Here is a 12,942-nt window from a genome sequence, read left to right as displayed (position 1 = left end):
GTAAAGAGTCTCTCTTTAGTTTACTGTTAATTTGCCAGTTTGAAATTTTTGTGTACCAGATTACCGACAACCTGTGACTGCTTTCGGTCACTCCATCAGCTCAAGTGTGAGTCTTTAGAGCTCTGAACCAAGCCAGTGATCCAGCCTCAGGTTTCACTGTGATTCTGTGTGACAGAAGTGTGTTTTTTCGGTTTCCATTAAGCTATTTTGTACAGAGACACGAAGATCTCACCCCGGCATTGAAACTTGTCCTCGCTGCTTCCTTGAGCGTGCGTGATGCTAACCTCAAAGATGGACTGTATCATTAGAACTTGGTAATGTAACTCAGAAGGGAGCTGGAAGGGGACAGTTAGCAGTGGCGAGCTCCAGGTGATGGCAGCGAGAAGTGGGTGGGAAACGCTGCCTGCAAGCGGAGCTTTCGGGCTGTCTGGTACGGACTGGAGGGGAGTAGGTTGTGTGTTTTGCTCGTGCTTGCTCGATGTGCAGTATAAAACTGTGGCTTTGTCGAGGAAGGAAAATTAATTCATATTTATGAGGTTTTGCAGTTGACAAAATTGATATGCTGCATAAGATAAGAAGACATTTAAAGCCTTCCCTCCCTAGGAACATTTGCGCTGAGGAAAGAAGTGTTTACTAGAGGGGAGCGTCAGGCTTGGGGAGTCAGTGGCTGAATCAGGACATATCGTAGATAAAGTCTCAGGAAAAGAAACCAGGGAAAAGTAGCTCTGAAGATTTTTTGGTGTTACACAGGAGCATAGGATGGCCTGGGAATGTAATCTCCAGCTCCCCAAGTGCTGAAATCAGAGCGGAAAAGGGATGTCCCTGGTGCAGGTGGGAAGGAGAAGGCATCTGCAGGGGCTGTCCGTGACTCCTGCCAAGGCTCACCACTGAGTTTTCTGCTACAGTTTCTTGACTTCTAAGACATCTTTGGTGGCGAGTTACATTTTTTGAGACCTGCTAGGGATAACACAGTGTGTCTGGTCACTGTGCTCTATCGCGTTATCAAAACCATGAGGTTTCACAGACTGCACCCATGCTTGGCTTCCTGAGCGCAGTTCCCGTGTGATGTGGACCTGGACATGCTGATCCCTTCGTCTGCTGTCTGGACTGGCAGTCTTCTTACCTCATTGACAAAGAAATTCTCTTAACCATGCAAAATTGCTGATTGCAAGGTGCTTTGAAGAGGAACTGCCTTCATTTTTTGGGTGCAAGTGTGTGATGGTGCTTACAGCACTGCTTAACATTGTTCCACCTTTTTTATAAAAGCAGCTGCTAATTTAAAGGAACTCCGTGAAGTATTCTTTATCTTTTTGAAATGCAATTGTTGATCTTTTTCGCTCAGCCTGTCTGTAGCTCACTGAAAGCTCGAACTGGAAGCCTGGTTGCTTACCAGCAGCTTCTTGTAACCAATTGCTAATGTCCTCTCTTCAGGTAAACTATCTTAAAGGCATGTTTGTCTCCTGGATCTTTCTGAAGTTACTCTTTCAAAACACTCATTTGTGTCTTCCATCTGAAAAGTCTAACGTGCATACACTGAAAGTGTTTTAAAAGGATTTTAAAAACAGCCCCGTACAATTTACATCCAAGCCTGTCACTTTAAGGGATGAAGCAACACACACTGAATTCAGCTGAATTAATTTAAAAACAGCAGAAAATGTAAATTCAACTTAGTCTCCCTACAGTATGAGAAATGGCCAAAGCATAAAGGGGATTTGTGTTCTCACAAGGTGTTTATTTTAATTAATTTATATCATCTCCCAGAGGAGGAGATCTGATGCTCTTGGCAGATCAAGAGGTTTACTATTTCAAATCCCTTTCAGCACAGGGGAAAGTAGATGATGTTAATGGATGTTACTTGTCTGAACGTAGTAACAGATGTTTCTGTAGGAAATGGAGTAGAAATGCTCACAAGCAGGATTGTTGGCTGCTTTTTGGTTTATGCCCACATAAAAGCTGTTGAAAAGGTTATGTGACACATATTCATAGATGATCTGATTCAGAAACTGTTTTCTTCAAGTATTTGGGTCTTAGTTTCGATGATGGCAGCAGCATCTGGGCAGATTCTCATCTCATTTTTATACACGTCTTCACTGTAGGGCGTGCAGTTTACTTCAGTTTAGTGGAAATTTGATCTCTAATGTAAAACCTACCAGGGAAATTCTGGTATCATGATACTGACTTAATTTTAATACAGTAGACCTTTCTTCAGCTCTGTTAATCTCAGTTTCATTGGCAATAGTGTAAAATACTCTGCATTTGTAGTGGCATTACTTGGGCACAGTTTATAAATTTTATGGCAAAACTTCTCCTCAGCTGGTATTGAAACCATTTGGGGCATTTTGGTTTGTGCCTTACCAAAACTTAGATCGGAAATTCTCTGTTTTAATGTTTCGTCAAGCAAAATGACACAACGATGCTGAGTGATTGACTTGCTTGGCTAATCTGCCCTTCTGAAGGCCACATACCTGCAGTGATTACTTCTAGGTTTTGCTACCGTCCACTTTTTTTTTTTTTTTTCTTGGGACAGTATCACTTCAGCAGCTGTTAGACAGCTCCAAGTTGTCCACTTGGACTTGCAGTGATGCTATCTACAGCCTCAGAAGTGCTTGTGTTCATTTGTTTCCTCCTTTCCAGGTGGGAACTGCGTACCTGCAGGATGGGCCTCCTCTAGGCCTGTGTTAGCAGCTCATCTCAAACTAACCAAGAATCATTTTTGCAAGAAAAGCTTTCGTACACCACGCTGCCCGCAATACCCTTGCAGATGGTCTGGTGTACTGGCTTCAGCACAGACGAGTCAAACAGCCCCTTCATACTGAATAAGCTGATAAAAGCAGTTGATCTCATCACGTTCAATTTGTGGGCCTGAGTGATTCCAAAGGTTGATCCCTACACGCAGTCTTAACACATCTTAAGTATAGTGGTGGACTTGCCTAGCTCCTCTTCTCTGGGCCATCTTTCAGCCTGGCAGAAGCCAGACCAGATGCAGATGGATTTATGGGAACTTTCAAACACCTATCTTTTGGGGGTATAGGTATCAGTAACCTTAGCGCTTCCTTTGAAAACAGCCTCAAGAGGTTTCTGGGTGATGTTTTCTACTTAGCTTTGGTAGTTGCCTCTGAGTACTTACTTAGAAGAGAATGAATGCGTAGAGAGGAGGCTGTGCTTTTCTCCTGCAAAGGGGAATTCCTCGATCATCTTTTTCGAGCAGATTCGGGCATGTTGTTCCTTTTGCTTTCACACTGTAAACCTACATATCCTGTCCTCATTCCTATAGTGATGAAAGAGCTTTGCTCGGGAGTGCTGGCTTCACTTCAGTGGTCTTTGTCTTCCCTCCTAGGAAACGGTCTGAATGTGTCAGAAAAGTCCCAGTTCCTCAGAACTGTGTCTGGCCAAGGACCTGACCAAGTTGGTCTGTAGTATTTCGCTCGTTAAAAGCCTGCTTCTTTCCACCATAAAAAAACCAAAGTCATCTGTGAACAGTAACAAAGGATTAATTGTGGAGACTTGGGACTTGGCAGCACTGCCTCTAAATGAAGTGCTTTTTTGGAAGCTACATTGCCTGTCTTGCAGATCAAAAAATAAATGCAAAGTATTTCAGTGTGTATCAGTGGCTTAATTCATTTGATTGCCACTTCCCTTCCGCTCCTCTTTGTGGGGAGGGGCGCTCCGGAGATTGCAATTTTAATTGCTTGACCGCAGTTTCTAATTAGTGGTGCACCAAGAGGGCATGGATCAGTAATTAGTACTGAATATAAGGATCTCTGAGGTTGAGCTATAGCATCAAATGAATGAGTTTAGACAACTCTCGACTGAAATTACAGTCTATCAGTAAATTGAGTTATAATAATGAAACCATTAGAATTTTTTCTCAGTCCCTACATGTTGGTTTCTGTGTTTGCAGCGTACGTTCTGGTGGTCTTAAAGAATGTAGCATTTTTATATAAATAGATATTTAATATTTGTATATATTAGACATACTTATTCTGAAGGCATATATATATATATACATACCTATAGAATAGTTATACATAATTCAGAGTTGTTATACAATGGCATGGCTTATTTAATTTTATTAAATCTTTTGGAGGTTTAATCCATTAGGTATTTTCATCGGTAATATATAAAAACAGTGATCTCTCCAGAGACTTTCTTTTTCAGTCGATACCTGGATTTGTGCTGCTGTATCCACTAGGAAATCTAGCTCTTGAGTGTAATGGTCTGAAAACAGAATATTATCCACATTATTACTTTAATGTCCAATAGCCTGTATCATATTTTTTCTGGTTTTAAAACTTGATGATGGAAGTAAATTGTATAACTTCAGTTATACATTAACATTAATGCATTAAAGATTCTCAGATAGTGCAGTGTGGCATAGGAACATGCCTATAATACATACTGGTATCAACTTGTTTTTTACTAGATGGATTGAGAACTGGTTAATGGACAGACTGGCAAATGTAGCCACATGTGGGGTCACCGTAAATTGTTCTGTGTGTAGCAGGGTTACTGCTGCATTGGTATAAAACAGTGTGTTCTGCAGTATTTGCATCCAGACTTTAGAGGCAAATAGGAAATAATTGTTGATAAAATTTGTGAATCATCTGAACAGCATGTGCCTTATTTCAGCTAAATTCATAAACTGGACTTCGGTTATAGACATGTAATTATGCATGTTGATGGGGCAAATGGAAAGCATTGGCTCTGAAATTTAAATAATACAAAAAATTATATAAATGGATCAAGCTCTGCCACCTGTTCCACTCCAGTATTCCATTTGTGCATTTACATGTATCCATTTGGGAGCTTTTAAAATATGAAACACATTTGAATATGCAGGAGCCATAAAGACTGGTTTGTAAAACCCAGCAGAATTCAGTGTGAATCTAGAAAGCTGTGCTTGTATTTAGTAAGAAGTAGGAATTAATTTACAGAAAACTACTGAAGTCCTTTTTTTTCTTTACAGAAAAACTATATTGATTTTATTTTTTAATCCTCTTGTAGAATTTTGTAGGAAGATGGTGTCCAGCAGTTTACCAGTATATTAATGGGTCTTTATTCATGTAAGTCTCTGGGCTTGAGCATCCGTCTCCTTTTGGAAGTTAGTAGAAACTAGATGTCTAGGGGTTCAGAACTTGGCAGGAGTTTTCATAGGAAGTTTTTCCTCAAGGTAATTTTCTTGGCTTTTGCTGTGTTTGAGACTCAGTTTGTGGAAAAGAGGGTTGTGTTTCTGCTCTCTCCTCCTGCTCCTGCTTCCTCTTTCACAGGAGGTTCTGAAACAGTGCAGCTGCCTGCCACAAATTCACCAGTGCGTCGCATGGAAACTTGGCTTCTTGGCACGTGAAAGGGACGGCTCTTTTCTTCTGCACTCATCTCTGGGGGATTAAATTCACATTCTGTGTTCTTGCATAGGTTTACAGCCAAATTTTTCACTTCGGCTTCCTTCCTCTCCCTGCTCCTCTCTCCTTTCCTTAATGAAAAGATGCTCAGGTCTGCAGCATGTAGCTGCAGCTGAAAGAAGATGAAAATAGCACAGAGGAAATAGCTACATGACTGAGACCTGGACCTTTATTTAGCATCACATTTGCTGGCATGTCACTGTAACGGAGCTCAAAAGCTGGCTAGATTACTTTTTTCAACAGATCAATTGATAATCTCTAATTTTAAAGGGAACAAAATTTTGTTTGCAGTCAAACATGATTTTTCCAGCTTCAGCTGTTCCTCCCATCTAAGTTAATGACAAAGTCATATTCGTTCAGTGTAAACAGGAGTAGATTCACCACATCTGTACGTGTTCAGGCTCTGTTTCCCAAGGGCTATGAGTACATCCAAACTGAGATGCCGACTGCTAAAACCAATTAGCTCTGTGACACTGGCTAAAAATGCTTATTTTCAGCACCTTTGAAAATCAGGTAATTTATGGAGTACCCAAGGATGAGCACTGGTTTTGAGAGTTAGGTGACACAGATTTTTAGATAATGTATTCCAGGTAGGTGTCTACAAAAAGATCAAAAAAATCAATCTCAACACCTTTTGCCTTAAATAGTTCCTGGAAGCCTGGTAGAATCCCATGCCGGCTCTTCCCTGAGCAGGGAAGAAATTAATTTCAAAAATTACTCAAAATATTACGGGGCAAAGAAGTCAAAACAGCAGTGTTGGGTAGGACAGCATTTCTGATAAATCACAAATGATCCTTCTGACTCAGGAATATCCTGTAAAATACCTAAATACAAAAGTCCTTATAATTGAAGTTAACAGATTTTTTAAAAAGAGGGGAGAGAGAGAGAGAACAATGGCAAGATGTGCGCTAAGGTGTTTTCAAGAAAAGATGCCAATAGATGCTCACAGAGCCTGGACTCCAGTTTTGCACAGGTATCTCTCTTGGTAAAGCTGTTATGAAGTGCCTTGAAAATAGTGCCGCTGAAATCACTCACCTTATCTGTGGTTTTGGCAGAAACACCGTTGTTCACTCCTCCGAATACTTCCCTTGCTTTCACTTTGAACTTAAAAACTTCAGTCTGCTTTCCCTAATTTAACGTCCTTCACCACAATGCCCTTTTGTAATTTACCCGTCTCTTTATTACTCAATCATTCCCAGCTTCTTCAGCTGAGCTAACACGATGATCTGCACCGTTTCCTTGAAATCATCTCTCACAGCATTTTAATAACTTCCCTAAATAAGCTCACAGTGCTCCTGCCCTTTCGGTTCGTGTCATCTCTGTTTGAGTCATGGGTGCAATCAAGTGGCAATAGCCAGTTAGGCAGCCACAGCTGTGTACATTGGATGTGTATGTTTAACCAGGGTGCTTAAATGTGAGGTCTTTTCTTGGTTGAGCTCCATCAGGTTTATGAAGAAGGAGACTGTGGCTGGCAGATTTGTCAAGCACATGAAAAGGAAAAGTGATCTTCAACTGTCAAAAGAATTCAAAAACAGGGTAAATGTTGCCATATTTGCCTGCATAAAAAGGGAATATGAAGTATGAGTGTAAAAGAGGTATTGATTTTTGCATATAAGTAAGAGCATTTGGGAATCCTACATTCACTTTTCGTAGTGATACTGGAAAAAAGCGTTGGAAGAGGCTGAGAAGAGATCTAATCTGACACCTCCACTCCCACGAAAGGCTCGAACTCAATTTTATTTCCCCAAGAGAAGGCTAAGAGGTGAATTGGGTTTTGTTCACTCCATATATATACATGCACAAGTAGATCAGCTAAAACTGCTTCCCAGCAAGCAGAAATAGCTGTCCAGATCAGTGGCGGGACACTGACAAGCGTGAACCAGAAGCAAGATGTGAATTTGCAGCACTCGGAGTATCGCTGGAACATTTTAGATAGTGCAATAATAGAGTCACTGTCACTCGATTGAACGTCTTTGTAAAAACTTCTCTACTTCGGCCAGCTCACGGCTTCTGTATGTAGGAATTGCCGCACGAGGACTTAAAGCCTGTCAAGGAGAAGTTGTATGGCTCTCCTGGCCTTACACTAGCTATATGTTCTTATTTTGCCTGTTTTGTTCTTTTCCCTTGTTTTACTCACTGCGCCCTACCGAGATGGACAGCAGTCAGATCTCAATCTTTTGTATTTGCACAGCTTCCCACTGCCATGATGTTGGCAGAGTAGAAATAATAAACAGTGCTGAGGGTTGGTAACAGTTCAAAGAACTCACATGGGATGCAGCTACTGAATATCCATTTACTTATTACTTTCCTTTTCTTTTTTTTTTTTTTTCCCCCATAGTGAAATACATGAGAGAAGCAACCCCCTATGTGAAGAAAGGCTCTCCTGTTTCAGAAATTGGGTGGGAGACGCCTCCCCCCGAATCTCCCCGCTTGGGTTGCGCCTCTGCGGACCCCCTGTCGCAGCTTTCACTCTCCGTCCACAGAGACAAGAAGACAATACCACTCAAGATGTGCTACGTGACACGCAACATGACGGTGTCGGACCCCGAAAACAGGTGATTCAAGGATTTGGGGCTTTGGAATTTTGCCTTCGCGTTGAATCGTTGTTGACCTCTTCAGCGTTGGGGTTGGTGAGGAGGAGCTGGTGGATGGGCCCTGGCCACACACAGAAACCCAGCGAGGGGCAAGCAAGGACTGGTTTGGGAAGAGAGGGTGGTGGTGTCTGAGCTGCGTGGTGCTGGTTCAGCTTTTGGGTTGTGCTCGAGAAACTCTTCAGTGTGGTAATCCAATATTTTCATTAGAAATAGAATCACAGGAGTTTGTTTTCATTCTGATAAAGTGTCTGCTTTTGAAGGAAAACACACTATACACACTAATTGGTTACATCTTCCGGGCTGGCTTAATCTAATTCCACTAAATTGCATTTTCTTTTCTTTTCTTTTTAATGAATATTATTTTAAGAATGGCCTGTTTTGTCCATTCAGTTCTGAGCATTAAAGTCAAGAAGAGGAGAAAACTTCCACTTACAAGGCATTAATGGGGAATTTCTGTGACTTCTTGGTTTTTTTTTCATAAGGTTAAAAATAGAATGAGCTTTTAACAGCCCTTATTTATAACATATGTGGAACAGCTGCACCACACCAGCACGCGCTCTGATCCCTGCTCCAACAGCTGCTAGTAAAAAAGGGACCAGTCAAGTCAGTAATACAGACTGATTCTTCCATCCAAATAATGGCCTTTTTGTTTTTCTGCAGTGTCGGCTTGCCCAGAAGCTGGGTGCAATGCCTTTGATTCTCAGCACTTAAGTATAGGCATAAATAAAAGTTACATTTTCATTTGCAGAGCAGGATAAGGAGAAGAGGGAAGAGCAGAAGGGGGTTTGGGGAGTATGGGTTCCCCTGCAATCTCTTGCATGGCAATTCAGAAACTTTATCAGTATCTGTCTAATTTTCCTTCTTTGTTTTTTATATTTGTCTGACCTTCTTTTAAGGGTTCTCTCCACCCCCCACCCCCACCCCCCACTTTATTGTTTAATATAGCTTTACTTTGCTTCTGCTGTTCATCTCACCAAGTGGTTACCAACATAGTCAGTGCTAACCAACCACTACAAAAGTGCAATTGTAAACCAGCAATTTCCCTAGCAGTCCTTCTCAAATTTAAATCACGATATCTGTAAAGTTTAAGATGTTGAGGTTTGACAGCTCTGTCACTAGCTTGAGAGTTTGTCATTCTCTCTGCCATGGAGTGTATTTTAAATACACCCGTGAAGGTTGCAGTGTTTGAATCAGCACAATGTAACGATGCTTTACGCATGTTGGCTCCTTTCTTTCAACATTTTTCCCTTTTTTTTTTTTTGGCCATATTTTAGTTCTCAGCTTCTGTCACTCTCCTGGTCCTCAGTTTTGTTTGAAGGCCAGGAGGACTGATTCGGAGGGACGCGCTCATTGCCCATGATACTTCTGCGATGGAGCTGACTTTTTCGATGTGTGCTACAAATGTGTGCGTTCTTAGGTGTTACTAGGAAGTAACGCGTGGGAGAGTCGTATTGCTTATTATCATGGTTTCCATTTTGTGTTGCTGTCATTTCCTGTGGAAAGAGTGACTTCTGATTTTTACTGTAGTCCCAACACAGAGCAGTGTAGTCTAAGCTGGATTTTTCTACCCAGGCACACAGTACCTCACCGTCGAGCTAGCTGCAGTGTAATAGTAGCATCCCATCAATTTGCATCTTTATCTATTTCAGGGTTTTTTAACAATCATCTCGAATACTGGAACTAATTTCCCAGTAGAAATGCTATTACAATGCAGTGACCCTTTCCCACTGGAATATATCCCAAGATAGTAATCTGATTCCACAAAAATAATTTGATCTTCGTTCACAGCCGAGCCCAAACCATGTCCTTACATGCTTATGACACTTCTGTTTTATAACCCAGTGACCTGACACACATAGATCTTATAACTGATGGTGTCACTTTGCTGGATGGCCTTAGAAGAGCACTGCTGGCAGGCTGCCAAAGCATATCCTGGCCATAAAAGGCCTCCTTTGGACTACAGCTGAGCTAATTTTTCTCTAAGACCAAGCGTGGACATAGGAAGCATGACGTTTTCAGTGCAGATGTTTCTCTAGTGCAGGCTGGAGATTGTGTCACAGCAGCATTGTAGGACCAGGTTGAACTGGTTCGATGCTCAGCATGAGAAGATACCTATGTTAAAAGGCCCAGGAGGAAATACCAGCTTCTTGGCACCAGAACATCTTCAATTCTTAGACAGCTGGGGTAAAATGTGGGTTTAACAGGCACAGAGGAGGTTACACATCTGGTTTTCCCACTAGAGCATGTAGCCCTGCATAGGACTTCTGCTTCTCCTTGAAGACTGGCCCCAGTGAAGAGATTCCTAAGTCTGCATCTACTCTCAGATGGTTTGGTGAGCCTGTTCTTTCGGAGCAGGAGTGAAGCTTTTAGAGTCAGTGGTTCTCAGATGTCTCCTTTACCTAACCTGCCTGTGGGTTCACTCTGAAGAAGGTAGGGAATTGTCTTCCCTGATTAAAAATCTGTAAGATACCAAGGAGAAGATCCTTAATACAAACCAATGCCCAACTTAGTGTGTAGGATTTTTTTTTTTAATAGTACAAACATGGCAACAGGAGAAAAGATGCAGAACATCTTAGTGGCACCTGTGTCATTCCCCTCTAGACACAGGGGCCACTATTATTTTTTAGGCTGGAAGAAACTGGGTTAAAATAATTACTATTTAAATCTGTTGTTTTCCTGTTTTTTTCACTGATAAGTGTCCTTCTTGGTGGCAGCGTTAAAGGTTAGTGTCAGGCCTCACAGAGGAGCATCCCCTCCCACTGGAGGTGTATGTGGGAATGGTCACAGCTAGCAATACCACCAATAAGCAGTAAATTTTACTGCAGTATAAAAAGCTTTTGATCAACTTCTGGTGATGACATTAAGGAATAGGAAAAAAAATAAGGGAGACAGGTCTCTGAGGTGAAATTTGTTCTGTTGTTGCTTTTGCCTTGGGACTTAATACAAAGGTATTTCTGTACACAGCGTGGGAGACGTGACATTCCCGCTAAGAATGAGGCTGGGCTGCACAGACTGAAAAGGTTTTCTCATCTGCTTTCGAAATCACCCTAAAATCCTGCTTGCACTTCATTCAGCCAAACCCAGGAAGTGTGGGCCTGATCCTGCCAGCACTTAGTGTGCACAGCTCACGTTTTTCCAGTGGCAGGAGTCCAGAGCAGTGTGATCCTTAGAGGGAACTTCAGCAGGGATCCAGTCTTAAGGATCGAGTTACTCATCATACCCGCTGGCAGGATTTGGCCCAACCTTTGATGAGAAAGGTTTAATTTGGGTTTGAAGCAAGGAAAAATGAGCCAAGGACAGATTTCCAGCAGTGTGGTGCTGGCTGCCAGGTGCACGCAGTGGCAGCACCGCAGCAAGTACGGGTGCAGTTGGTAGACTTCACACCAAGGAAACGCAGAGAAACAGATGAACTTTCCTTATCTGTTGTCCATTTCAGGCTTGGCCTGAGAATTACAGTCAGAAGATAAAATCATAGAATAATAGAATCATTTAGGTTGGAAAAGACCTTTAAGATCATCAAGCCCAACCATTAACCTAGCACTGCCAATTCCAGCACTAAACCATGTCCCTAAGTGCCACGTCTACCCGTCTTTTGAATACCTCCAGGGTTGGTGACTCCACCACTTTCCTGGGCAGCCTGTTCCAATGGTTGGTAACCCTCTCGGTGAAGAAATGTTTCCTCATATCCAATCTAAACCTCCCCTGGCACAACTTGAAGCCATTTCCTCTTGTCCTATCACTGTTACTTGGGAGAAGAGACCGACCCCCACCTCACTACAACCTCCTTTCAGGTAGTTGTAGAGAGCGATCAGGTCTCCCCTCAGCCTCCTTTTCTCCAGGCTAAACAACCCCAGGTCCCTCAGCCGCTCCTCATAAGACTTGTGCTCCAGACCCCTCACCAGCTTTGTTGCGCTTCTCTGGACACGCTCCAGCACCTCAGAATTCAGCAGGTACATTTTAAAGGTGGCAGAGGAACTGGGTGGAAGGCCTTCATCCTGGGCTCTGTGCACTGAGCTGAGGCTGGGAATTACCTGAGCTTCCTGGGAGGACGGGGAGGTGCGAGACAGACTCAGACCTGTTTATTCCATGGGCAGCTATAGACTTAAGCTGCTTCATTACTTTGATTAATTTTTTTTCTTTTTTGCATTGGGAAGTACTGATACACTGAAAGATTTGCAAGATTTATTGCAAAGCTGTTGCTCCCCAAATTGCACACATTCTTCTGATTTTTTTTTTCTTGCATTACATAATAACATGTCAGTAATGGACAGCAAGAGGGTCAGTGAGACTTAACGTTTTGTGTTGCAATTGGTGTGACATCAACGAAGAAATTATGTAAGCATGAAATGTCCCTGTGTGATTCTAAAGTGAAATTTCAAAATCTTAAATATCAAACAATTTCTGGTGAATTTGGATGTATTTAATTTTGTTATAACAAGATAGAAAAAGAAAAGTTGAAACGTCTTCAAAATAAAAACTGAGTTTCAACTGGATGTAAAATGACATAGTAAAAACCAGTCCTTGCACCAAAAAACTTGAGCCATGAATGATAACAAATGTAAGAAGTTAGCAGGAGAGTGTGAAGATGAAATACAAAGACAAGCATCTTTAGAAGTCAGGGAGCTGTGGCACTAATATAGGACAGCACTGTCCAAAACTGGACTTCTTGAATGTTTTTCTCATGCATTTTCAGCTGTGAGGCTGATTGATTATTTATATATGTGATGTCTGAAGTACTAGTAAAAACTCCATGCCTTTTCCGTACAACGCTACACAAGATGACTGCGTGTAGTTTGGGACCTGCCAGCACTCCCAGTTTCCTGCTGATCCAAAGCACAACTATTTTCCTTTAAAAGGGCTACAAGATTTGACATGTTTCAGACTTGACATTAGGAAGCATTTCTTTACCAAGAGGGCGGTCAAACACTGGAACAGGCTTCCTAGAGAGG

General features: G+C 42.0%; 1 protein-coding gene across 1 annotated transcript in view; it reads left to right on the top strand.

Moving 5' to 3' along the window:
* SNTB1 (syntrophin beta 1) overlaps positions 1 to 12,942 on the top strand; it is a gene marked incomplete at its 5' end in the record, with an annotated part of 117,166 nt that overhangs the window by 51,092 nt on the left and 53,132 nt on the right. Inside the window, one exon of the mRNA XM_082479991.1 lies at positions 7,738 to 7,954. Within this exon, the coding sequence (XP_082336117.1) occupies positions 7,738 to 7,954 (217 nt within the window). The remainder of the gene's footprint in view (positions 1 to 7,737; positions 7,955 to 12,942) is intronic.

The sequence above is a fragment of the Vanellus vanellus genome (assembly GCF_965231255.1).
Source record: "Vanellus vanellus genome assembly, chromosome: 2".
NCBI classification, from domain to species: Eukaryota; Metazoa; Chordata; class Aves; order Charadriiformes; family Charadriidae; genus Vanellus; species Vanellus vanellus.
The sequence above is the reverse complement of the archived record's forward strand: the minus strand, read 5'-3'. Positions and strand labels throughout refer to the sequence as shown.